The 26624-nt window shown below is 40.5% G+C and overlaps 1 protein-coding gene and 1 long non-coding RNA gene across 2 annotated transcripts; both read left to right on the forward strand.

Annotated features, from left to right (window-relative positions):
- The first annotated feature begins 268 nt into the window (after positions 1 to 268).
- LOC147137797 (uncharacterized) lies at positions 269 to 3619 on the forward strand. The gene is made up of 3 exons (XR_015089271.1): positions 269 to 831; positions 1997 to 2136; positions 2842 to 3619. It is a non-coding gene; the product is annotated as an uncharacterized LOC147137797 (long non-coding RNA).
- Positions 3620 to 4681: 1062 nt separating this feature from the next.
- On the forward strand, positions 4682 to 26549 carry LOC147137798 (uncharacterized). Its single transcript, XM_086049165.1, has 6 exons — positions 4682 to 4847; positions 5161 to 5286; positions 16983 to 17064; positions 17257 to 17771; positions 20215 to 20268; positions 25402 to 26549. Exons 2-6 carry the CDS (start codon positions 5218 to 5220, stop codon positions 25507 to 25509), a joined length of 828 nt encoding a protein of 275 aa, XP_085905291.1. The 5' UTR covers positions 4682 to 4847; positions 5161 to 5217; the 3' UTR covers positions 25510 to 26549.
- Positions 26550 to 26624: the final 75 nt, after the last annotated feature.

Raw genomic sequence — 26624 nt, forward strand, 5'->3', positions numbered from 1 at the left:
GTAGTTTCAACTTGTATGAATCAAAACCCATTGATAGATGATCATTTACAAGTATATGGAATGCTATTCCATATAAGTCAGCATATTAGGGTCTAAACGATGGTTGCAAAGATTAACTGAAACTGGATGCCTCATTGATATGATAGACAACATTTATTTATTATAATAATATTTCCTGGACAGGGAGGGAGGCATGATGCAGTAGTGCCGTCTCGTCAATAGAGGGAGCAAGTGCTCCGCCCTCCCGTTCAGCTGTATCACTTTGACATCGACGAAAATTAAATAAGCAAGACTGAAAATGATTATAGTATTATAATAAAAATACTGTAAAATATACTAAACAAAAATATTTGGTTTTTAGTTTTAGAATATTTGTGTTTAGTTAACAAGTACACGGCCGTTCCAATTTACGCGTTCGTAGGAAGAATGTTCTCGTAGTAAGACCGCGTACTAAGCGTCTACACAAGACCGTTTTGCCATTGTTTATATTGAAAAACGGCATGTGTGTCATATGGGCCATCACTTCTGATTCTGAAGGCCTAGGCAGATAACGTTGACTTGGTAACATTTAAAAGCTGGCATATGATTAGCAGGAAAACAAAATCCAACAGGCTGTTGCATACTGGAGCATGCAGTTTAGAAATAATCTATGAAAGGAACATAATAGGCTGTTAGATTTATAAAAAGCAGAAAAGGTTGCACTGGCCCTGACTGCACACCACTGCACACCTACAGCCTCCGCTAACTGGAAAATGCGGCGCAACGAGAGGCGCTAGCCACCAGCTAGCTAACGGACTAACAGCCCTCCAGGCTTATGAACTGGCAGTGTCGGTGAGTGGGTCCACATAACAGACACACTTCAGGGAAAGTTAGCCGTTATTTAAACACGTTTATTAAACACAATGGCACGCGTTACTCAGCCTGTGACTAGCGCTTAGACACTGAAGCCGAGACATTTAAGCACATGCTTCCTCCTCGCTATATACCCACAATACTATCTCCACAATTGAATTGAGTACTACACATTTGCACAGATTTTCAGCAATTAACTTCAATCTTGCATCATGTATTTATCATCTTTGAATTCACTTTACAGGGTCTTTATGGTATGTTGTTTTATGAGGCGATGGAGAGTTCCAACTTGAAATTGTCAATAACTTCTCATGTCACGTTTATTAGCATAGTGCCTTGTCATGTCACTGCCTATCCCGAGATGCTTGAATAATTGCATCAGATACACTGGTGCCTTCACTGCCTTGAGATACTGGTGACAGGTGTTCCGAAACTCCTCCCTACCAGTCAAGAAGTCCTACCAATGCCCAGTACGCTTACTTAAATACTAATACTTAAATACTTAAATAGTAAATACTTCAGCATCTTATTGAGTCACTGACAGTAGTTGAGAAATCCTGTATTTTCTGCATGCATCAATGTATTATACTGCCCCCGGTGGCCAGGTCATGCACACTGGAAGGGGCCACAATGAATTAATCATGATGCACAAACATTTGACATTGTATTGAATCATTTCACCATTACTATGTGTTTTCATTAAGAATATGAACACGTACAATATAATCTGCTATTGTCATTATTATTTAAAACATTACACAAAATGGTGTTTGTTTGTTTGGGGAAGCTGAAACAGTTTAGTGGCATTTCCATTCATTTCAGTGGTGAAAGATGGTTTTAGATACAAGTGTTTTGAGTTCCAAGCGTGGTCACAGAACAAATGAAAGTCATATATCAAGACATCACTGTATTTTTCGGTTCAAATGAAGTGACGATAAAAGTAAAAGAATGAGAGATTTGTTTAGGAAAAAAAATATTTGAGGTTGCGGATGGTTTGCTGTTGTTAACTTCTCAGCTATTTAGTAGCTTCTAGCTAAGGTGCCTGCTCACATAAACTGTTAGATGTTGGGTTGTGAAGAGGACCCAGATAAAAAAAGGAAACAACAGATATAGTATGAGTTGTTTATTTGCGCTGTGTTTGCAGGTTCCTTGGCTGGAGGGGATGAGTACTGTTGGAGGTGGAGGGGTGCCCAGGGCTGTGGTTAAGTTGGCTCTAGTCAGTTACAAGGCAGGTGTACGGCAAACAAAGGCAGGCAGTAAGCAGGAATTGGTGAAGTCAGACAGGTAAGATTAATATCAATATCGTGGAAGTTATTGAGAATTGCCGGATCCTGTTAACTCAGGGTCCACCACTCGTTTTGAAACTGAGAGCTACTTCTTGGGTACTGATTGATGCAAAATGCTACCAGTTCAACACCCACTTTTGAAGTATCAGAATTGCTCAAACTATCTTTAATTATGTAATTATTAATAAGGAACCATACAGTACCTTGAAAAAGTATTCACCCCCCTTGGCCTTTTACCTAATATGTTACATTACAACCTCTAATTTAACTGATATTTAAATCTGAATTTTATTTGATGGATCTGCACAAAATAGTATACGTTTTGAAGTGAAATGAGAAATATATACAGTATATATATATAAAAAAAAAAATTAAAGACTGAAAATTGCCATGTGCATATGTATTGACCCCTTTTGTTATGAAGCCCCTGAAATGCTCTGGTTCAACCAATTACCTTCAGAAGTCACGTAAATAATGAAACAAAGTCCACTCGTGTGCAATCTTAAGTGTCTCATGATCTGTCAGTATACATACACCTCTTCTGAAAGGCCCCAGAGGCTGCAACACCTAATGAAGAGGCACCGCTAACCAAACGCCACTATGAAGACCAAAGAACTCCCCAAACAAGTCAGAGACAAAGTTGTTGAGAAGTACAAGTCTGGATTGGGTTATAAAAAATATCCAAATCTTTGATGATCCCCAGGAGCACCATCAAAGCCATCATCATCAAATGCAAACAACATGGCACCATAATAAACCTGCCAAGAGAGGGCCGCCCACCAAAACTCGCAGACCAGGCAAGGAAGGCATTAATCGGAGAGGCAGCCCAGAGACCAAAGGTAACCCCGGAGGAGCTGCAGAGTTCCACAGCACAGGCTAGAGTATCTGTCTATAGGGCCACAATCAGCCGTACCCTCCACAGAACTGGGCTTGATGGTAGGGTGGCCAAAAGAAAGCATTTACTTTCATCTGAAAATAAGAAGGCACTTTTTGACTTTGCACAAAGGCACATGGGCGACTCTCAAAATGTATGGAGGAAGGTACTCTGGTCAGATGAGACTAAAATTGAACTTTTTGGCCATTAAGGAAAATGCCATGTCTGGTGCACACCCAACACATCTCATCACCTCAAGAACACCATCCCCACAGTGGAACATGGTGGTGGCAGCATCATGCTGTGGGGATGTTTTTCAGCAGCAGGGACTGGGAAAGTGGACCGAGTCAAGGGAAAGAGGGATGGTGCTAAATATAGGGATATTTTTGAGCAAAACCTGTATCAGTCTCTCACGGTTTTGAGACTAGGACGGAGGTTCACCTTCCAGCAGGACAATGATCCCAAGCATACTGCTAAAGCAACACTTGAGTGACTTAAGGGGAAACATATAAATGTTTTGGACTGCCCTAGTCAATGTCCAGACCTCAATCCAATTGAGAATCTGTGGTCAGACTTAAAGAATGCTGTTCACCAGTGAAAATCATCAAACCTGAAGGAGCTGGAGCAGTTTTCCCTTGAAGAATGGGCAAAAATACCAGTGGCAAGATGCGGTAAACTCATATAGAGACTTCTCAAAAACGACTTGCAGCTGTAATTGCCGCAAAAGGTGGCTCTACAAAGTACTGACATTGGGGTGGTGAATAGTTATGCACGATGATGTTTTCTGTTATTTTGTCCGTTTATTTGTTGTTTGCTTCTCAATAAAAAATATATCCCGTCTTCAAAGTTGTGGGCAAATTAAATGATGCAAACCCTCAAACAATCCATTTTAATTCCAGGCTGTGAGGCAACAAAACACAAAAAATGTCAGGGGGGGGTGAATACTTTTTCAAGGCACTGTAGGTGCGGATAAGCAGTTTGGATGATGGATGGTAGGATGGATGCAACAATATTTCTATAAATGTCACATTTTCAAAGAATTACTTCAACAACATTCCTTGGAAATCGCAAAATCCCATCACTGGTGAGCTATTTTTACAACAGGCCCGTAGGCTGTGACACCTGAACATCTGACACCTGAAGTAACTTGATGTCGAGAGTTTACGTTCTGGCGGTGTAGTGGGAGTCCAAGGCCATCTTAAAACACGCATACACAGCTATTCATATTGAATATACATTATAGGAATAAAACGTCTCGTTTTTGATTAACACCTATAGGCCTACTACGCTATTGCACTTTAATGTTGGTTATGGTGGTGTCTTCATGAAGAAGTAAGATTTTTATTTTCTTTTAATTTGGTGTAAAAAGTTTGAGAACACTGTCCTAAATGAAAGGTGGGCACCATTCACGGAGGTTTCACATTCAGAATAAATTTGAATTTTCAGCACATCTGGCATTATTTAAGCGGGTTAACGTGAACGCAGTGCAAGCAAAAAATAAATAAAATTAATTTTAGTCATAGGCCATCTAAAATACTGTAGGTGTTTTTTTGCGTATTCTTCTGATATAAAATGGGGAAGTAAACAGACGAGATAACGTGACTTAAACTCGCCTCCTCCTTGACGTAGAAAAATGACGTCATGCAGGAGAAAAGCCAATCAGAGCGCGAGATGCTCTGGCCGGAGAAACACTCTGAAGGCTCGTGCAGCTGGTTCGCATTTGGTTGTGTGTTGCGTGTGTGTGAGTGTGTGCGTGTGTGAATGCGAGCAAGTTGATATTTTGCTATTTTTATGAACCCATTCCAAATTCATTGTGGAGTATAGTCGGGTCGCCGGTGAGTAAGTCATCTTATCAGTGCCACCCGGCGAGAAGAAAAACACTCCAAAATCAACGCCGACTTAAATGAACTCGAAAATAACAAGTTTGCTACCTACGCACATCCGTTGAATAGAAGCCACGACTACGCAGTTGAAGCATTTGGGGTTTTAATTTTGTTGGGGTGTTCTCTTTGCTGCAGTCGGGAGTCTGTAGCAGCTGACGGTGGTGTTGTTTTCTAGGGGCTGTCAGTTGTAAAGAGTTCCGTGTGCCTTATTGTATTATGAGCATAGTCGTTCCTGTTAGCTAATGAAGTTGTATCCGACATATAGGAGCCAGCAATTAAAACCTATTTGTAAGGGGATAAGCCATAAGCTAGTCAAGTCAACATGCTAAAGACCCTGACCAAGAAGCTAAGAAGACACTCACTCAATGAGATACACCCTTTCCAACGAAAGGTAAGTTTGCACAAGTTATATTCGATAATCTTACAGTCCTGAAAGCAGCTGTTAAAAATGTTGGGTGTTCGTCATAATTTTTCATCATTCATTACATCTGTATATTATATGGAACTTACTTGTCATGGTCTGTGGGCCTTTGCCAGATGTTTACAAGAGCAAACCACAGTTCCACTTTGCAACACAAACACACCAGTAGACGTGCAATGTCATTGACCCATTGTACAGTTTATTGTTTTATTTTTTAGATGTCATCAATTGATGCGTCTAGAGGTGTGTGAATGACACTGATGAGCCCGGTGTTATTGGGTAGGGTTTAGCCGGCCAAAGAAGGTAGTCAAATCATCCCAAATTTAAATCTCCATGTAGAAATAAATATAGCATGTGACAAATAGTCACAACGATAGATGTGCTTGCGGGTGAATGAAAAAGATAAACATTTCAGTAAAATGTTATTGTTGAGAGCTATAATTGTCCCAATAACTACTGTATTCACCCTTCAATTTTCTGCAACAAAACCCATGGAAGTGCTCCTCAATTGTTACAGGCTGTATAATGGTTCTTTTTGGTCTGTAGAAGGGTGACTTGTGTCCTGCATGGGTCACTAACTGGCCCTATTCACTACTATTGTGCGTAAACCAACTATACAGTCACATGGCAGCCATTTTGTGCCAAAGGGCTCCTGTTCAAAGGCCTGGCTGAGGATCCAGAGCAAAGTGTGCCATCTCTATTGTTGTGTCATGATTGTGTTTGTTGCTCCGTTTGAATTTAAGCATTCTTCCTGACCAATCATGTGTCTGCACGCCATCAACTTCTCTGCAATATTTCAGGTTTTATGAGCACTACCACTCACCCACCCCCAGAGTGATTCACTACATTTTGCAAATAACATTTTCATAGACTACATATTTTCTGTTATACTATTTGGAAGCGGGAGGGTTTTTAAAGTAATGTGTCTTAACCGCTAAACCTTTGAGGTTTAGTTGTTCATTGACTTTAAACTTCTAAGTTTCTTTTTGCTCAGCATTACGCTTTTATTGACAATCGATAATTTAATTTGCTGATTAACTTACATCACTAACTTCACAGTTTGGTGTGTGCCGTTTGTTAGCAATCAGACATAGGGGCAATGTGTAATCCTTAAAATGCTACATTGAGACCCAAGACTATGTTATGGTTTATGTCAATGAATAACCTACTGCAGTTGGATTGGCTTTTGCAAAATAATGACGAAGATATTACATTTCAATATTTTTTCACATTTCCCAGTTGGATAATGGCTACTCCAGTGTTTGTCTTCTTAGAGGCTGTTCACTTGAGACAGCTCAAAATGGTGTTACCTTGGGCTGCAAATCATACACATTTGAAAGTTCTAAAAGTACATTTTGAGACCAAAGGTCTAAGTTTTGAGACAAATACATTATTTACTTGGGTTTTGGGATTTTGGAAAAAAATAACCATCACGATTATTTTGTTTGATATTGAAAGAATTAATATTAATTAATATAATAAAACGATATTCATTGATTTCGAAACTTAATATTTATTCAACTGCTCAAAACTACCACAATACCCTTATGACCATTCATCCATGCATGTTGAACACTTTATTCTTGAGGACTCTGTTCTTTTTGTGAAGTACAAAATGACCTTGTAAATATCATGTGAAATTCAAGCCGCTTGAATTTTCATTCTGCTGCATCCATACCTTGAAAAAAGTTTCGATTGAGCTCTATTGATATTACTCGTTTTTCACAGATTAGGAAGAATATGTGATTTTGAGTATTATGTTACCTGTGTGTATGTGTTCCTATAACGTTTGTGCGTGAATATTGGTGGATACCACAATCGGAGGTCGATGCTAATTTCCTGTTAGCATTTCTATCGGATTTTACGTTGACTTTAGCATTAACGCTGGAGATGTTTCTAAAATTAAAACGATCCTGTATTTAAACCAGTGCTGTCAAACGATAATTTTTTTAAAACGAATCGCAAAATCTTCCATAATTAATCGCGATTAATCATATTTTTCAACTACAATTTTTTACAAAGCTTGTAACCGTTATTTACTTGAGTAAAATTTTAAACATAAAAGTATATTTCGATTCAAAGACTGTTCTAATAGTTTTCTTTGATCGTTGAATACAATTCTTTTCCTGTAAAATACAACAGTTGAATGATACACCAAAGACGTACAACTAATATGGTATTTGAATTTGGCTGTGCAAATTGTGCAAATTATTTTGGATATCTCCAATGAGCCGTCAAGCAACGTTTTTAAAGTTAAACTACGTAAAGGTCCGTCTTTGCGACAGTGACTCTCCTGTAAGTTTGGCTGCACAGTGAGCAGATGTCAGCCGCTACAGGAAATAAATAAAATTGAGTATACTGAGTTAATTTTTTTAGCGCGTTATGAAATTTAAATTCATCTCCATAGTTAATGTTTTAATTTTGACAGCCCTAATTTAAACATATATTGTGTGTAATTCTTTTTGTTGTATGTTTAGTTTTACAATAAATGCCAACTAGGGTGTCATTAAACAGTTGAAAGCACAGTCAAGGAGGTCAGAATCACATAACATGACACGTTTGCTGCACAAGCAACATGGTGCATTCAGTGTACTTTCACAATGTTGGGAATTTGTAAACGCACCACGCCGTTCTGCACACCGTTTTTCTTCGATTATAGGGTTTTTAAAATCGTGAGAAGCCAAATTTGAAATCATGATTACAGTTCCATTTATTGCTCAGTCTTATTACTTACCAGTTTTTATTCACACATCACATACAGTACGTATATGCTGAGGAGGGTTCACGACAAGAAGTTAATTTCAATTTCATTCATCCATCATGATTCAGTTTTATTTTTATAGTCCATAATCATATCAAGTCTCAAAGGGCTTCACAGGAACTAATACCAGATCTCAAAAATACATTATCACAACAATAAAGCATCCACCAAATGATCTATTTACAGTATATCATATATAATTAAATAATCCACATAACATTAAATTCAGCATGACAAGACTACAGTTGACAGACATAAAGCTCTTTTCATGCAATGGTCTCCATGGTCTAAACCAGTGATTCTCAACCATGCCGTGCCACATTAGTGTGCCGTGAGAGACCAGCAGGTGAGCCGCGGGAAATCATCCCATATAAATTATTTTGACAAAAGAATTTTCTAATACAAAAAAACATTTTTCATTAATTAACCAATGCCAACCATATAAAGTGAGGTAAAACAATTAAATGGTCTTCCACTAGATGACAGAAGGTACATAATCAACCTGTTTATCCACGTTTTGCAAAGTGGTTTTCCGTGAGATTTTCCAATGTGAAATATGTGCCTTGATTCAATAAAGGTTGGGAAACACTAGTCTAAACCCCAGGATAAACTGCCGGAAAACTAATTTGGGGAAAAAAGGAAGAAACGTTTGAGAAGGGAACACAGATGGCGGGATCCCCCTTCCATGATGATGACCAGGCTGCAGTGGATGCCAACATTGTGGACAACATTGATAACATGAAATAATAGTCCAAATTAAATGATACACACTATAAACATCATGAGCTCAGTGCAGGAGAGTCCTTTACATCAGTGGTTCTCAACTGATGTCATCCTAGGAACCACATTTTCTGTAATTGCTGTAAAGTCGCCACCCACTTTTATAGAAGTTAAGAACAACAAGGAACATGTTTTGTTTAAAAATAGCATCTGAAAACACTTGTAGGGTAGATTATATTCTTGTATAATTGCCGTTTCAAGTTAATTTGATGTACTGCCAAAAACATATTGCTTTCCGTAACACTAGCCAGAGGCTAACCAGCGCTATATTTGTTTATGCAGTAAACTAGTGACTAAAGCACGAGGCAGCTTTCCTGTCACTTAATATGTTCCATGTTGGAACTTGGAATGCCTCAGTACTGTATCCTAATAAGAATACATGTCTGTTTTTTTTTGTTTTTTTTTTATAACTAGATGTCCCCAACCCACCCAAAAAGGGTATGAAACAGTTAAAAACCTTTAGATAATATTACATCCTTCTGCATAAGTGGTCTTTGGAGTTTAAGCAAACAAGTTAGTACCAACTAGCTAAGCATGCATATTAAAACATTTTGCAAGTCATTAGGAAGGGGAAGCATATAGTTGGTCCCATCTATGTTGTGTAGATTGTACATAATGTTTTGCAGCGTTGAGAGTGGGCAGTAGGGGTGGGCGGTATGGGCAAAAAAAAAAAAAATCTCGATATTTTTTCAAAAAACTCAATAATGATAATTTGACGATATTCTACAAAAATATTTTTAAAATCTGCACTTGCTTCACAGACCAATTGTGGATAGCCAGCGTTTGTGAACAACATCTCTTTGAAATGACTAAATATAGCTTCTGCAAAACATAATGATATTCTACGACAATATTTAACAAAAAAGAAAAAAAAATTATGCATAGACTTACATCGATTTTTGGGAATATTTACGTCATTTAACTGTCTCTGCTGTTATTCCATAATGATGTGACATTTTGAGCTGCAGTTAGTACTGGTGTACCACTGACAACTACGAGAGCAATCAGAATGAGGAAAAATGTATTTGATTTGATTTGTGACGAAGTGTCACCCAGCGAGGGGGAAAAAAAATAAGACGTTGTCAAGACAACACCAATTCTCATACATTGCCCAACGTATTCAGAATAAAGTTGAATAGCAAAACTGCAATTTCCCGAAAAGTACATTTTCCCACTCATTCGTCGCTGTGGTATGTAGACTTGTGACTTAATTCATGTTTGGGTGTATGCTGGCGTCACACTAATAAACCGCCGTAATCTGTGCAAAAATGCCTCGGGAATACAGGCTAGTTATGAATGACGCGGACTAAAAGCATGTAAACTGAATGTTAACCGATCATCCAGGATGTCACGTTTGACTTGCTCGCTAAAGTACTGAGTGTGTGTGTGTGCGTGAGTGCGTGCGTGCGTTTATATTTGTTGGTTCAACTTGGCGACTGTTTTCTGAGTGTGTGTGTTTAAGATTTTGTTTAGCGCGCTTGCGCGGTGGCCAAGTTTTCCTCGTAATCCATATGGCTCGTGGTGTAACAGAATTGCTCTTCACTGTGACCGTTTTGGCACATCTAACAATGTTATTCCCACCGAAGTCAGTCTTGTCAACCCCAAACCATTTACAGACTGTACGGACGACGTGGACTTGCGCCTTGCTGTTACAGTATTCCCCCCTGGACACTCATCCATACGTGAAGCTCGGCTGCAGTGCGAATAACAAGTGGTTCGGCGAATGATTATCACGTCGTCCTCCTCTGCCGTCAATGCGCACTGATTTTTCAGCATTTCCTCATACTTTGCGGCCGTCGACTGATTCGAGTCAGAGGCAGTATTAATACTCGATAATGTAAAATTGCACATCCTGAAAGCAAGATTGACGATGACATCGATAACGATGTATATCGCTCACCTCTAATGGGCAGGAAAACAATAGTGCCGCAAATTTTGATTTTTAGTCCCGTATGAGGGGCCAAGCCCTGAAAATAGTGGATTATCCATAACGCAAGTGGCAGATTTTGTCCAACATCTCACTGACTCTTAACTTTAAAACCCCAGTTCAAAATATTTGTTTTTCATTTTGGTTAGGAGTGTAGAATTCTACGCAGAGATAAATTCATACACAAAAAAACTAGTTCCATTTTTAAATAGACTCATAAACATCCATGACATGGTTACAAATAATATGTATTTATATCAAATGTCATGTAGTTTATTTTCAGGTTAGTGGAAAGCAAAGCAGAAGCATGCATTCCATGTGCAGATTTACATTTGCTCATTCAAATCATAGCCCTTAATTTTGATTTGCAGGATAACAACATGGTTGTTGTAAACGTTTATTGGTATGTGTGTTAAGTAAAGTCATACTTTGCTAAAAATGGACATGCTGAACGGCGTAACCAATTTCTGTCTTCCTTATAGTCTCTTATTTAACAATCAGACTGTCAAAGAATTGTTGGTTTGATAACGGTTGAAGGTCTGATGCAACTTTTCCAATGATGTTTTCTTTACATGAGTCCCATGAGTGATATTTGAGTTTAAAGTCAACTACAGGATAACCCGAGGTCGCTTAGGCCGCGTTACTGAACTATTCCCAGGAGCTTAGCCTAATCATGACTAATTGTACTATGCTATGGGTAAGACTCAAAGACACAATCACCCATCTTTGACCCTGCGTTAGTGCGCTTTCATGAGAGGGGAGTGTGACAGTGTTCATGTCAGTGTGGCAGAGCAAAGCTGGTGTGTGTGTGTGTCAACTCGATGGTGTGTGTGTGTGTGTGTATACACTGTGACATTGCCATTGATCCAGCTTAGCAAGCTGCTCAGCGATGCAGGGCACTGACAAGGATTCATTCAGCTGTTCTTGACACACAGTTTGTCTGTCCGAGCAAGTATGGACAAAATCAATTTGTATGCTTTATTATAACCTCTTATTTGTGTGTATGGCTTTATGACCTATTATAAACTATTATTAGTGTATATGGCTAAGTTCTCAACCCCCATACCCATAATAGACACTAATGTAATTTAATCGTATGAAGAAAACAAATAATCCAGTGCAAAATATCTTTTCTCTGTCACATTTTAAACACAGTATGTGCAAATTATTTACAAAAAAATGCATTTTTTAAACAGTCCGAAATGTGCTATTTATACATTTTTAAATAAACAGTGAAAGGTCTCACCTTGCATGCACTGTGTTGTACATATTGTCCAACATATGCAAATATTTGTTCATGTGCACCATGTTTGCTTTACACAAACCATATTTTATTAAATGTAGTTAAATTTCACATGGTTTGTGTTACTAAAATGAGACATTTGGGAGTCAGTGAAGCAAAGAATTTACATGCGGAAGGACTCATTTGCTTACAGCCCATTTACTATTTACTAGTGTTGTTCCGATGCCATTTTTTGGCCCCGATACCGATTCCAATACTTTATACCGTACCGATACCAGACTTTTTTTGGGGAAAAAAAAGATATATATGAGCATTTTTTTCTTGTAATTCTAAAGAACTGCATACTTACTTGGATGTAAAGCAATTGCTATCATGGCTTGGTTGGACTTAAAAACCTTTGTGAAACAGGAAAAAATAAGAAATAATATACACAAGGTATCTTTGAGAGGGATTGTGTCGTATTAATTACAAAAGCTATAGGACATTATTATTAAAGTTTGTTTTGTGTATTAGTGACCCATCGCAACAACTTCCGCTCCCAGATTCATTTTCAAAACCAAAAACAAGCAGTAGAAAAATCCAACAAGTTCAACTCCAAAATCCAAAATTGAGCAGGGTTTGCCGTTGCGGTCCATTCCCCTTGTTCATGCTCGCTGCCGCTGCCGCTGCTTGCTCTTGGTGCTTGTTCACATGTTTCGTCCTCAAATGTTTTATCAGGTTTGACGTATTGAGTCTGGCCACTTTAGTTCCACCTCATGCAACCTTCGCACCGCTAATTTTGCACTTAGCTGTTGTACTCGCTGGAGTTTCTATGTTGAATTACAGTAGTTCCATATCGCCGCCGACATTATTTCTCCTGTACCTCACTGTTTTTTTTCTCTCAACATGAAAAAGCAGCCCCGCCATTGGTTAAGAGCGTCCGCTCTGGGCCAATAGCGACGGCTAATACTGAACAGTCGCCACACACCAGTGTCGTGAATGAGCAAGATCCTGTACAAGGCGCTGCATTCAATGTAAATTGAGCAGGGTTTGTTGTTGCGGTCAATTCCCCTTGTTAATGCAAACTGCCGCCGCAAACTCTTGGTGCTCGTTCACATGTTTCGTTCTCAAATGTTGCATCAGGTTTAACGTATTGAAACTGGCCACTTTGGTTCCTCCTCTTGCAACATTCGTTCTAGCTGGAGTTTCTATGTAGTTACATATCGTCGACATTATATCTCCTGTACCCCACTAACCATTTTGTGGAAACCAGATTATGAAAGTCATCCATCGACAGGCATTTCACGACTGTATCCGTTCAATTACACATGAAAAGTTTTGAAAGAAACATGCACTCCCTACAAATCCTTATGGAGACAATGAAAGTGAGGTCTGTTGGGAGCACAGACCGAATTCAGGTGAGAAACTTAGTTACAGTATATAAAATGTGTACGGTATGTAAAAAACGAGTGTTAAGCCTAGAGTTGGGCAATCGGCTGACGTAAATCAAACATTAAACGTGTCTTTAAATGTGTTAGTTAAAGTTTAATCATCGGACAGACAAATTTGAAATGTGTGCAAATGTATCAACTGAAATTTATCAAAACCTTACTTGAATGTAATAACTAAAAATGATTGTAAATGTACGAACATGTTTTCACATGCTTTTAACAACATCCACAAATTGTTTTGAAAATTTGATAAATTGCCCACCAGTAGTTATTTCACAGTACAGGCTGATGATGTGATATTACATTTGATCAAGGCACGCAGTTGGGGAAAACAAGTCTAAGAGTGCTGAAAGTTTTCGCTTTCTTGTCAGATCTGTGACGCTATCAACATCCCACTGTCTGTTAGTGACCACCCAGCTATCAGAAGATCCCAGAGAGAAAGCCATCAATGGAGGAGCTGGTTATCATTAGCTTCAAAAATAAATATTTAGCCGCACTCTACCAGAAAGAAGAAGCACTGAGGAACCACATTGAGAAAAAGACCTTTTTCAATAAAGAATATACACATTTGTAAATATCTGTTGCTTTTTTTAAACATCTTTTGTAAAAATCCACTTAGAATTTGTAGAAAACGTTAATTGTAGCAAATTGCTTGGTTGTAAACAAAAAAGGGTTTTGTGCTGAAAACGTTTATTGCAACTTTTAGGAAAATTGCTCGCGAAATCAGGCATTTTGGACTGTTACAATCATAAAAATGCTCGGGTCGAGTTGGTCGACGGAAGCGCATTTAAAATGATGGACGGACCGAACGATAGGCAATTTGATCCGGCTTGACTAAAAGGTGGATCGACGGATGGCGGAAGGGTACCCAGGCTGCAGACGGATGGCGGTAAACGGACCGGCAAATTTTCGTAAAATGCCCACCTTTGCTTATTGGAATGCACATGGCCACAGCTCGTTGAAGTGTAGCAAGGCTGAGTGATATTTTTAATCATTAGTTTTTATTTTGGTCCTTGCACTGAAATGTTTGCCTTGCATTTCATTTCAAAATATGTATGCGCATTGCTGAAAGGTCACTGCTAATGCGAATACAGTACACGGACTAAAATGAAATACCTGTTATGAAGCCGGTCGGCTTCTTGTCCACCAGGCTTAGCATGTTTTCTGGGCGGAAACCCGGGATCTGTGTTTTCCAACCCGTGAAGCCAAGGCTCGTATTTTGCCCAAGAAAAAAAATTCATGGTAAACCATTAAACAAAAATGACAAAAAAGTATGCGTACTGAACCAATGATCTTGTCACAAGTTTAAATATTAGTCAAGTCACAAATGTACTTAGTGTGAAATTGAGATTTGTATAGTTGACCACAAAGCTGATGCATCTGCAAGGAACCATGTTGTTGGATGAATGGCGACAGATGAATACACGGACGGGTTGGTTGTACCTTTTGCCATTAAGTTATTTGTGATGCCTGCCACAATATGCTATATGCCACTATCATCGATAGAAAACCAATCGTTTAGATAATAATACAATGATAAGAATAATAGTCGTTAAGAATAATGCTGTGTATATACGCTTTCACTTTTAACTACAAGAGAGAACTGATTTTTCTCAGTCAGTGCGTACCGAACCAAACCAAAATCCGTGAGCACAAAACCGAGAACCGAACCGTGGATTTTGTGAACCGTTGCACCCCTAGTACATTCTGGACAAACATGGATGAAACTCCAGCATTTCTCAGTAGGTCAGCTCAGCTGCTAATTAAACTGTTATGCGTGATGTAATGAAGTGTTACACGCAAAACAGCTTAGCCTGCCTGCAAGGTTCAGAGTCTGCCAGTTGTGAAGTATGTGGTACTGGGGTTGTCTGCCAATACCACACAGCGGTACATGCATTTACATGTACAACTTGAATATGCAAATATTTCCCTTATTACATGTGATGCCGAGTTACGTTTCACAACCTTGACCTGCTGTCGAATAGCTCATAGCTTGTGACATCATACTGTCGAGTTCACGCTGAATTGGACTTAGAGGCTCCATTCTCCCTTTCCCTCTTTTATTAAGCCATTCAGAAAGAAAAGGAGGTGTGTGCGTGCGAGCATGCGCGTGTGCGTTAGTCTAGAAGGGTGTGTTTTGTATGCTGGTGTGTACGTGTGTGTGTGTACGGCGCAGATGGCAGCTGCTAAGCGAGGCCTCAAAGTGGTAATTACTGATTGTGAGGCGCATTACTTAACTGTGAACATTGCAGTCTGCAGGGTATCTGCATTGTTGCTAGTGGTGTAGACGTCCTTGTCTGTTGGGACAGGCTTTGGGTAAAGATTCTTGCCTGGTCTAAACTCACAAAAGACAGCCTTTTGGTTCAGCTGAACATGACCTTTTATGGATTGAGCCAGTTTAAACTGTACAAAATATCAACTATCCAAAGACCACAAGCCAAACCAAAATTAGGCATGCACGGATACCGCGCTTTTCAGATCAAGTACAAGTACTTACGTTTGAGTACGCGCTGAGCAATTGTTGATACTTGATCATTCCTGCACGTCTTGCAATTGTGAGGAAAATGGTCAAAGGCTTCGCTTGAACATGGCAAGGGTTTCGCTCAAATTTTCACCTCTACTATTTCTATGTGGCCGGTAACAAGGCATTTGAGTTTTGTGGTGTCTTGGTTTGAATATTAGGAGCCACTATGGAAAAGGATGACATGTAGACAGTAGATAAGAGGCAAAAGAGGAAGTAAGGAATAAAGGTTCCATGTTACGACGGGGCTCGAGAAACTTGCTGCTTGCCAGATTGGCTCTGTCGCTGCCTTAGTGGAGTTCGTCATCCAATTTGCAGTTGGCTAACAAAGTGTTGTCATGCGTATTTACCTTAAATTATCTTCACACCTGCCCAGAGGTTATGTCAAGTTGGTAATGTGGAATCAGTGTGTTCTTAAAGCGGAAGTCAACCCAAACATAATTTTTTCAAGAATATGTTCAATGCAGTCCCACTAGTTGAGACAAGGTAATATGATTAATGTGAAATATGAGTTAAGCAGCAAAATCCACAACAGCTCAGGGCTCAGATAACGACCAATTATGGCTCACCTGTTTTCTAAAGCTGAGCTTTGATTGGTTATCCGAGCCGTGAAGGTGTGTGATGTCATTTCCAGTCGACAAAAGTGACAAAATGGCCGCCCCAGAGATGGCGAAAAACAGGTGGATTTTACTGCTTAACTCATATTCCAGAAAAACAATATTAATCAGAATGCTGTGTTTCAACTAGTGGGCCTGCATATAACATATTCTTAAAAAAATATGTTTGGGTTGACTAACGCTTGAAAGTTTTTGGAAGTACGAGCACAGACGTACAATATCGTCCCCAGCTTTAATTGTGTGCAAGGTTTTGTGCCGTTGTAATTGACTGCCCGAGGCACTTGCATCCATCAGATAAAACAAGTAATTTGGGGAGCACTTTGTCAAATACAAGTTGAATTCTGACAACACCAATGCAGTCTTTTCTTTTCTTTTCGCGTCCCGCAGTTTTCTTCCCATGGCAGTGGTGAGGGTGGTGAGAGTGATGACTCGGAGGGAGAGAACCAGGAACTTGCACAAATTGATAGAGGTATGTTGTGCCTGCGCCCACCAGATGTCGTTTGTTATTGATGTACTGTGCTATATTATTTTTTGTTGATTATCTCAGAATTTTCCTAGTCAAATCTACATTCATAAAGGATGTCATTTAATTATATATTTTTCCACGTGTACTTTGTATTCATCCTGTTTTTCCAAACACCATCCCCACATTTTTCTCCAGAGAGACGGCGAAATTGTGCCCTCACCCCATTGGCTACAAGCCAGCAGCACAACCAGGGTGCCCCATCGCCAGCTCGTTTACGACGTCTCCGCCTGCTTCTAGACGCCAATCTGGATCGCCACTCTTCAGAGGAAGAGCTGGAGCGAATCAGCTACGGCGACAACAGGAAGTGGATGTCGGCACTCCCGCAGCGCCACGGTGATCACCACAGCAGCGCGTCCAGCGACGAGGAAGTGCGGGACCTGTGTGGCTGCGGGTCGCCCGCCGCCACCGCCAGGCCCCTGGTCGAACCCGATGCTTGTCTGGCTGCCTCCTCCAGCCCCGTGCTCTTCAGCTCCAGCCCACCGTGCAACATCAAGCCACCCCCCATGCGCTTTCAGCTGCAAGTGGTCCAGCCAGTCCCTCGGCCCATCATCCTGACCCACTTTGACCAGTCAGCACCTTATAGAAAGTATCGACACAGCTACAGTGGAGAGTTGGGGAGGCCCAGTCTTGATTTAGAGAAAATGCAACAGGTTAGTAGTAGACTTTATTTTTCTTGTGTGTCAATCACTAGCGGTTGTATGAGCCTCTGATTTAGGGCTGCTCAATTATGAAAAAAATATTAATCGCGATTATTTTGGTAATAATTGAAATCACGATTATTCAAATGATTATTTATTTTTTTGCTACAAAACAACAATAGGTTTAAACATGTAGAAAATATTAAGACAAAATTCTTTCAAACGCTATAATAATTTAAGTTCGTTTTGGACCCAACAACATTTATTAAATTAATTATTAAAAAAAAAAAATAAAGTGCAAATGTATAAATTAAAGTATGGTTTCCTTGTATAAAAAAAGAAATTAACCTGCTATGCTATTTTGACTTCATATTATAGACTACACAAGAAATTTAACTTAAGTCATGGTAATAACATTTAGCATGGTTTCAATTTTTGTGCTCGTAAAAGTAGTGTATATTTGCACTTTATGTCACACAAATCCAATTGTGTGTGAATGCCTCATCAGCACAATCGAGTTGAATTGCAACAAAAAGCTATTTAAGTGTTAACCCCACCGATATGAGAACGCTTTGTGCTTGTCATGCAGTGTGTACGTGTACAGTATGGTAATATTATGCCAACGCCTTGAAAAATGCAAATCGTCAAGACAAAAATGTTCCTTCAATTCACCAAGTGACCCTCGACACACACATGGCAACACAAATGTGCACACTCGCACAAGAAAACAAAGTCCTCCCTTTCCATAGCCGGACGACCGCCTCCACGGTGGTCTGGCTGGAGAGGGATGAAGGAGAAGCAGGCAGGGACGGCAGATGTCCGTCCTCGATTCTCACAAAGGCTGGCAAGCGAAGGGAAATGATGGAGGGCTGGAGGCAGAAGGAGAGGATTAAATACACAAACAAAAAAACAGCATCCACTAATGAGTCATGGAGAAGCTGCTCCACTAATCATGACAATCCAGTCAAAATGTTTGGCTCGCATCATAGTTGGGAATGTGTGTTTGCAAAGAGAGGAGCGCTGCTTTTAGGGGTCCATATGTGCGCAAGGTTTTTAGAGGGAGCGAGCAGACGATGAGGCAGGGTGCTGCGAGGCGAGGGGTCGAAAAGGAAGTGTGTGTGTCATGCTGGGTTGTGCGTCTCTCATCCCGACCGTGTCTTTGTGTCTCCATGTGTCCATCCTCATGTCTATGAGTTTGTTGTTTGGCTTTGTGTCTGTTTGTGCGAGTGTGTGTGCACACTCAGTCAAGTGGAATGGGAGGTGCTGCAGCGAATACAATAGGGGGCCTACAGAGGTAGCTCACAGACAGTCGAGTCGGCCCCAGTCTCCCATTAACCCTTTCGCTGGACAATTTCCAGCAAGTCCTTTTACCCTCAACTTTTAAGTGACTTGACTTACTTTTTGTGATTCTTTGGTAAAAGTAGTTTGATGATCAGCATCGGGGGAATTGGTCGTCAAGTCATCAGCGTTAGTTGCTGAAAGGGCAGTGCACGATTCGTGATTCTGTGGTTCCATTGTACAACTTATACGGACTCACATTAGGTTCATTCTGTCAAAGCTCATTTTAGATTTTTTTTTTTTTTTGTGGTCATCTTATTTCACCATCAGGGTTGTCAAAGGCCAGTAAATCATTAGTTCCCTAGGTCCAGTGGAACCTGCATGTCCTCTTTCTTTAGATAGATACATATGCCGTATCCATAAAGGTCATCAGTTTTTTCTTCATTGATTTTGAGGCTCCCTGCATGATCATCGCTGCTCAAATGTGCTGTAGCTACATTTACTTGCTCTTCATGAACGGACAGATGGCTTTGGTAGAATGTTGGAGCAGGAATGTAGCAAATATTTATTTTTCAAGCAAGATAATATAATTTTAACCTTTTAAGTAAAACATGAAATTCTGCATTTATGAAAATGATGCTCAATTTTGATTGACAGTCTCAGATCTCAGCCACATAACAACAGGGGTCCTGTTTCCATTCTTTCCCGAGCTCCCTTCCCCCTTCGAAGCAACCTCCTGGCCTGGAGAAAATGTGATGATTGTGTGGTCCCTCCACCCCTGCATTTTTTTTTGAATAGTGGAGTTGAGTGGATATGTAGGGGAGTTAGGAGACAGGATGTTGCATAAGCTTCATTGACTGACTGTTTAGTTTAGTGATCAACTGGATTTGCCTCACTTCCTTGATCCTAGTGAATCTGTGTTAATCGAATGCCACTGTCATGACAGATGTTCCTTCTGTAGCATAAATGTTTTCACTTTAGCGAACGTCTTTAAAATGACTTTTTTTTCTGTCAAATTGACAAAGCAAGAATCATCAAAAGCATCTTGGAGCAACCAGTTTGGTTTTAATATACACACACAAACATACGCTGCTGATTCATATCAATTGCAATTGTGGAACGAAAAACGTATCTCTCGCTCTTTTACATTTGTCATCCGGTTTCTTTCTCTTTGCAGAAAATGCTGCTGAAAAAGAACTGCGGAGGAAAAACACGGACCATAAAGATTCGGGTGAGTTTGATACTCAATGTTCTTGCATCAGTAGCCTATAAAGAGAAAAATGTGAACAATTAACAATATGTGCAATATGTTATGGCTGTTTGAAAGATCAGATCATAATTCACGCTATTCATTTTAACCCATGCATATTTGCAAACACATTCCAGATGTAGCAGTCCATATTAGGGTGTCCATTACAAGCAATGATAAGGTTGCAAGTTTCTTCTCATGCCCTGCTAACAGCATCCAGGCTTGTGATAGCTGAACGATGCCTTATGAGAATAACATATAATAATAACAACTTTAGTTTACCTTCATAAAGTGCTTTAATAGAACAAAAAGATCTTACATAAAACAAAATAAGCCATAATCACAAGCATAAATATCCAAACAGACATAGAGTATATGCTAACCGTCATGTGATCTTAGAAAAAATGAAAAAGAAACCCAGGCAATGCAAGAACCTTACAGACCCAACTTAGACCAGGAGGACTGATGTGGGATGTTATAAATTATTCTTGTGTTGGTCTTTGGTGCATTGTCCATATGCAACGCCCACTTAGTAGTCACATTGACTCGGTAAAATGGCTTTGTAAACCCAAAGGCTGATTACGACTCTTCTTTTAAACATCTACTATTGTCACCCACCTTCTGTAAGCTCGATAACTGTGTCGGGTTTTCGATAGCAGTGCATAAGGGAAGCAGGCTGGAGAAGCGGAGTCGACTGGTACTTGGCACCGAGCGGGCTATTCCAGAAGGATGCACAGTGTGGTGAGAGCAGTGACGTCATCATCACCTCGTGTGGGATCGTGTCAATGGAACCTCAACACACACTTGTTTATGTACAGTCGCGCATGCACCAACTGTAACAGCATCTCCAGTCCGCCTTATAGAAGAGAGATGTACTCACAATCTGGGTAAAAAAAAATCAATCTTAAGGTCGAACAGAAGAGTGGTGAAGAGGCATGCAGCTGAGGAGGAAGAAGAGGACGGTTTTGCAGTTCCCCCGTGTGTGATTACAAGGGATGAAGTCATTTTCCATTTATAGTCTGGCCGGCTGCTATCTGTTTGAGCTGCACCATTACACGGAGCTATTGCTCATTATTCTCCTCTGTTTTCGCTGGTGTTGTTGGAAGTGTGGTTGTCCCTGTCAGTGACGTCCGTGGGCGCGCGCTCGTGGATTTTCTCGAAGGCAGAACGCAGGCATTTGGCCGCACGAGCCATTTGGAGGCGTATGTGAACTCTTTTTTACCGTTGGTGCTGTCGCACTTCTCTTCCTCTATTACTTCCTTTTTCAGTTTCCTGGCACGCATCCAGAAGAGGGATTGGATCTGGATGGAGGGCCCCCAGCTTCAAGAATGGGAGCTTTTTGGGGTTTGAGGAGCTTGAAGATGGCAGCGTGTATTTTAATGCGTATGTGTGGGGAGGGCGGAGGCCTGTTACATAGAAACCAAACTACAGTGGCTACTGCTGGGGCCTCCTGGTCCCTGTGGAGGTGAAGAGGGAAGTGGAAGTGAAGAGGAGATTAGGTGATGAGCGCTTCTCAGGCTGCAGCAGCCAAGAGCGGTGGCGTCCGGTTTCATGCACCACAGAGAAATGTTGTGTCGGATGAAGTTTGATGTGGGAAAGTATGTATGGCGCTTGGGAGAAAAAAAAAATACTCTGCATATTTTTTCTGTATTCATCATGCGATGCGTCGGAGAGTCGGCGGCACAGTCTGTTGACTTTGGGTAAGTGGTACTTGGCGCACAGCGTTCTGCCAACATGAAAAAACAACCAACCATTCACACTCACCTTCAATTAACCCGCTGGCATGTTTTTGCAATATGGTAGGAAGGCGGATCACCATACTGTGAGGCAGACATGCTCACTACTAGCCTCCTGCACGATTATGTGCAATTTGACTGAAAAGTTTTGGGAAATGGTGCTGTGCGAATACATGTAAGGAGTGGACACACTATATATAGATGCATGAAAAAATATAGGCCCCGGGCTATCAGCCAAATATAGGCCCTCCTCTACAACCCTAACTCAGATGCTCAACTAATTGTTCAACGTTGACAAACAGATCAGCACGGATGTTTATGCATTTCATCAATTTTAACAAATAGAATAGCCAAAAAATCCAAACGTTCGCACACTATATTTTTTGTAAACCAATAGTGCATTTTTTTTCAGTCACTTCTATGAATACATTTTTTTTTTGCATGCACAGTGTGTATAATTTAGTGTCATCTAGCGGTGAACTAATAGAATGAAACCACCTAAGCTCAAAATGCGTGCATTACCGTCACCACACTTCGCAAGCCTACAACCAATTTTGTCAGCAGAGGCGCAAGCAAAATGTCATCAGAAATGACTTCAAGTATTCCCTCAAGTGATGAAGGAAGTGCATTGCATTTGTTACACATGCTGTAGTCATGATATTTAGGAACTTAGGTTCGCTAAGTTTGTCTTCTTTTGGGTATCCGTATCAGAAAGGTGACAGCCAAACATGGCAGCCTCCTGCAGGGGAGGCGCGCCCTATGTAATATAATTAGAGATTACTTTACCTACGATCATATAAAAAATGGATGTTGATGTGATAGAACCTATTTTTACTACATGCTATTTAAATTAATAGTGGGTTTTTAAAATGAATGAACTTTGAAAAATCAAGAATTTCTACACACTCTCCCTTTAATATTATTGCACAGATATAACAAACAACTACACTTAACCAAATTAGCACACGTAGCGCACGCTTGCGCCTACAATGCTTGCTTAGATCCAAATAGCCTTTAAAAAGTAATGAATAAAGCAGAAAAATGTACAAAACACGACATAGCTCCGGATGTTGGAGTCACGCATCCCACAATACCCTGCACCAAATGCAAACGACCTCATTTTGGCAGTGTAGAAAACTCGTCTCTACTTTGAGGAAACACCAAACTTTGACAATGATCAGCAGATGTTGTGCAGCAGGCTGCCACAACAACACTACAATACAATTTTATTCATATAGCGCATTTCACAACAGCGAAAGCTGTAACAAAGCTCTTTACAAACAACACAATAAATAGAACAAAAACAATAAAAGGCTGTGATACATGTATTAATAAATATAGATATAAATAATATATCAATATAAATAATGAAGCCAATAAATTGACATAAAACACTATATACAATTGACACTGGAAAAGAGCCGAAAATTTCAGGTCTGATCAAAAGCCAGAGAAAAGAAATGTGTCTTTAACTGGGCTTTAAAAAATGGACAGAGACTTGCCTAACAACCAATGGGAGGTCGTTCCAGGGGGAAGGACCAGCAGTTGAAAAGGCTCGATTCCCTCTGAGGCTCCTCTTTTATGAAATGCGCTATATAAATAAAATTGTATTGTATTGGTCCTCGGCACCTCAAGCAGCGCCTGGTCCGCAGACCTGAGGCTGCGGGAAGGTGCGTAGGAGTGGAGGAGCTCGGAGAGGTACGCCGGGGCCAGGCCATTGAATGACTGATAGACAAATAAGAGAATCTTAAATTGAACCCTAAAATGCACTGGGAACCAGTGAAGGGAGGCCAGAATTGGTGTTATGTGCTCCATCCAGTAGGCGGGCAGGGCAAGTTAGTAGGCGGGCAGGGCAAAAGAAGGGGAGAGCATTCTACAGGCTACTAAAAGAAGAAGCAATGTAGCGGCGCCTGCGTTCGGGCGTACGGCTGAAAGGTTAAAACAACGCAATTCTAAGTACACGCGGCAGGTAACCTCAAGTTGCAACCTTCCGAGCCTTTGTATGATCAAAAGGACTCACCAGGGCCTCACCTGCCGTCGGGATGGTTGGAAAAGCACTCCTGGTGCATCTGTGATATTCCCACCTGTCCACTCATTACGTCCTTTTTATCAAAGTGAGATGTGAGTTCACTTGGACAGTACTCTCAGCTTGGCTGCATGAACATTTGCACGTGGGGATCGGTCACGTGATGTCCGGAGTCTATGTATGGCTGTGTGATTGTACCGCAGATACCGCAATTATATGATTGACTGATAAATAAACAAACGGCAGAATAATGTGGAATTTCATACCCTCCGATAGGCCCTATGGCACGAAGCTATAGGCCCCTTAGAGTGCGCTTCATTTTTAACTGTTGTAGCCATGAAGTGACTGACAGAAAGTTCAACAAGTGGCAGAATAATAGGAAACTATTACAACTTTTAAGACACTATAATGACGGCCGCAGCACTGCATAGGATACTTTCCAAAATCAGATTTATTTCCACTGCGAACGTCATTTGCACGGACGCATCTGAGTCACATCTCTGGAAATGTTTGTTAAGGAAAATGGTAAGCATTGAGACATCTCCTCGTATAAAATGAAACTGATCACATTGGAGTGCTTTTTCATCTCACCTTCTGACACATTGCCCCCCCCCCCCCCCGCCCCACTGGTTCTGGGGAAAGCGCTGCCTTCTTGCCAAATTCAACAAAGTTGTTTCCTGTCTGGAGAAAAATGACCAGGGCTAATTTTAGACCGAGGGTTCACAGAGCCACCAAGAGCAGTCGGCTATTAGTCTGAAAGTGGAAAATAATTTACACTGGACCTGCAGTGTGAATTAAAAAATAAAAATAAAAAATAGCCAGTGAGGTCACTAGTGTGTTCTCTTTGGAATTGATTATGGCCACCATTGGAGGTTCTTGCCCACTTTTGTAAGCAGATTTCCTTGTTTTTGGCTTGAGAGCACTCTCCTCAATATTGCCACTTTTCCATTGGCGAAACCAACAACTAACAGGTCAGCCGCCTTTCCGAGCATGCAGACTTTGTACGATATGAAGTAAAGCACTGAGTAGCTTTGGCATAACTGCAGAATTCAGTATGCCTCGGGGACACCTTGACGAACTATTGATCAATGCCCAAATCAATTTTGGAACATGGACGTCACATAAGTGAAAAGGTTGTGTGTAATGCGAACAAGGTACAGCTGCAGTCTGCAGAAACTTAATAGTCACCGCAGACAGGAAACTTGGTTAAATAATTGATTTGGTGTCGCAAGCTTTACCGAGAGTTTGCTCATCAAGCCAAAGAGTGACACTGGAATCTCTTTGCGATGCGGCATAAGCTAACGTCATGATAATGAATCCAATGCTAACACAATCCTCTTTCTCTGTCCTCAGACTTTGACCGGCAGTCGTCCTCCACCCAGGTACACGTACGATCCCTCCATTTTCGCCTTCCGGTCTTTAAGCACGGCGCCCCTATCCGAGGATCCTCCCTGCTCATGAAGAAACGACCCAGTGGTAGATGAAGCCTATCCCTCCTTCTCTCAAAAGAATGACTGTTAGGAAACAGACATTTGTTTGCTGGTCCAACTATTGCACACTCAGGTATTCCCACCCTGTAACAATGTCACTTTGATCATTACTCTACAAGTCCAATCAGCTTTTGGAGAATACAATGGCCTAAATGTAACATTTCTAAGGATATTTCAGGTTTTTGTATGTTATAGCTGTCCCTTGAAGTAGCTTGGGTTTGAAAGAACGGAACAGCCTTTTTGGAGCACAGGGGGCATGAAGTGACAAGTACAACCTGAATTTAGCTTTGGATCGGATCACTTTCAAGGGAAATAATGCATGTAAGACAATCAAGGTTTCTTCCTTCAGTGTGATCTACAGTATTGACATCTCATAAGGTTATTGGTAACTTCCTCTTCTAAACACGGTGAGGTGGGGCAGCCAATATCCTAATGTTTAGATGTGAAACGTCATATTTGGCTACCTGGAAAACAACTTCTTTGGACGTGTTATTTGAATATGCAGGCCATTTGGAGCTATAACAACATGTATGACTGTAGTTCAATCTAGAAGACCTTTGATGTACATTTTTCAATGAATATGCCATTGTTAGTCTGGGTCAATGTACTTGCATCCTCTTTCCTCGCATGGATTCCACTGTTTTGCAGAAAGGGAGGTACATGAGTTTAAGGAGTAATGAATAGTTTGCTGCACATTTGGCAAGTGTAATTGGTGCTGTGTATTGCATAGCCAACTTGTAGTGTGCCATTTTATTTTTTCAATATTGTACCTCATTACTTTTTAGGTAGAAGAGGTCCTCCGCTACATGTCTCTGTAATGCCTTGAAATAACATTCCTGTTGTGTTGAATGGAAGCTGAGGTAGGTCTCAGCTTATGATCGAGCTGATCAATCGATTAAAAACCAATGTCGCCACTGTAACTAAGATTTCGCTGAAATGAATGTAACATTGTGACAAGTTTGTCGTCCCTTGTTGCACAAAATGAATCAATAAATGTTCTGTGGCCTCTTGTTTAAGGGTGATTCGTATTTGTCGCAATAAGGACTTTGGGAAAACATTCAAGCGGAAGTCAACCCAAACATATTT

This window comes from Filicampus tigris, chromosome 13 (assembly GCF_054856515.1).
Source record: "Filicampus tigris isolate MCC_2025a chromosome 13, RoL_Ftig_1.0, whole genome shotgun sequence".
In the NCBI taxonomy this organism is placed as follows: Eukaryota; Metazoa; Chordata; class Actinopteri; order Syngnathiformes; family Syngnathidae; genus Filicampus; species Filicampus tigris.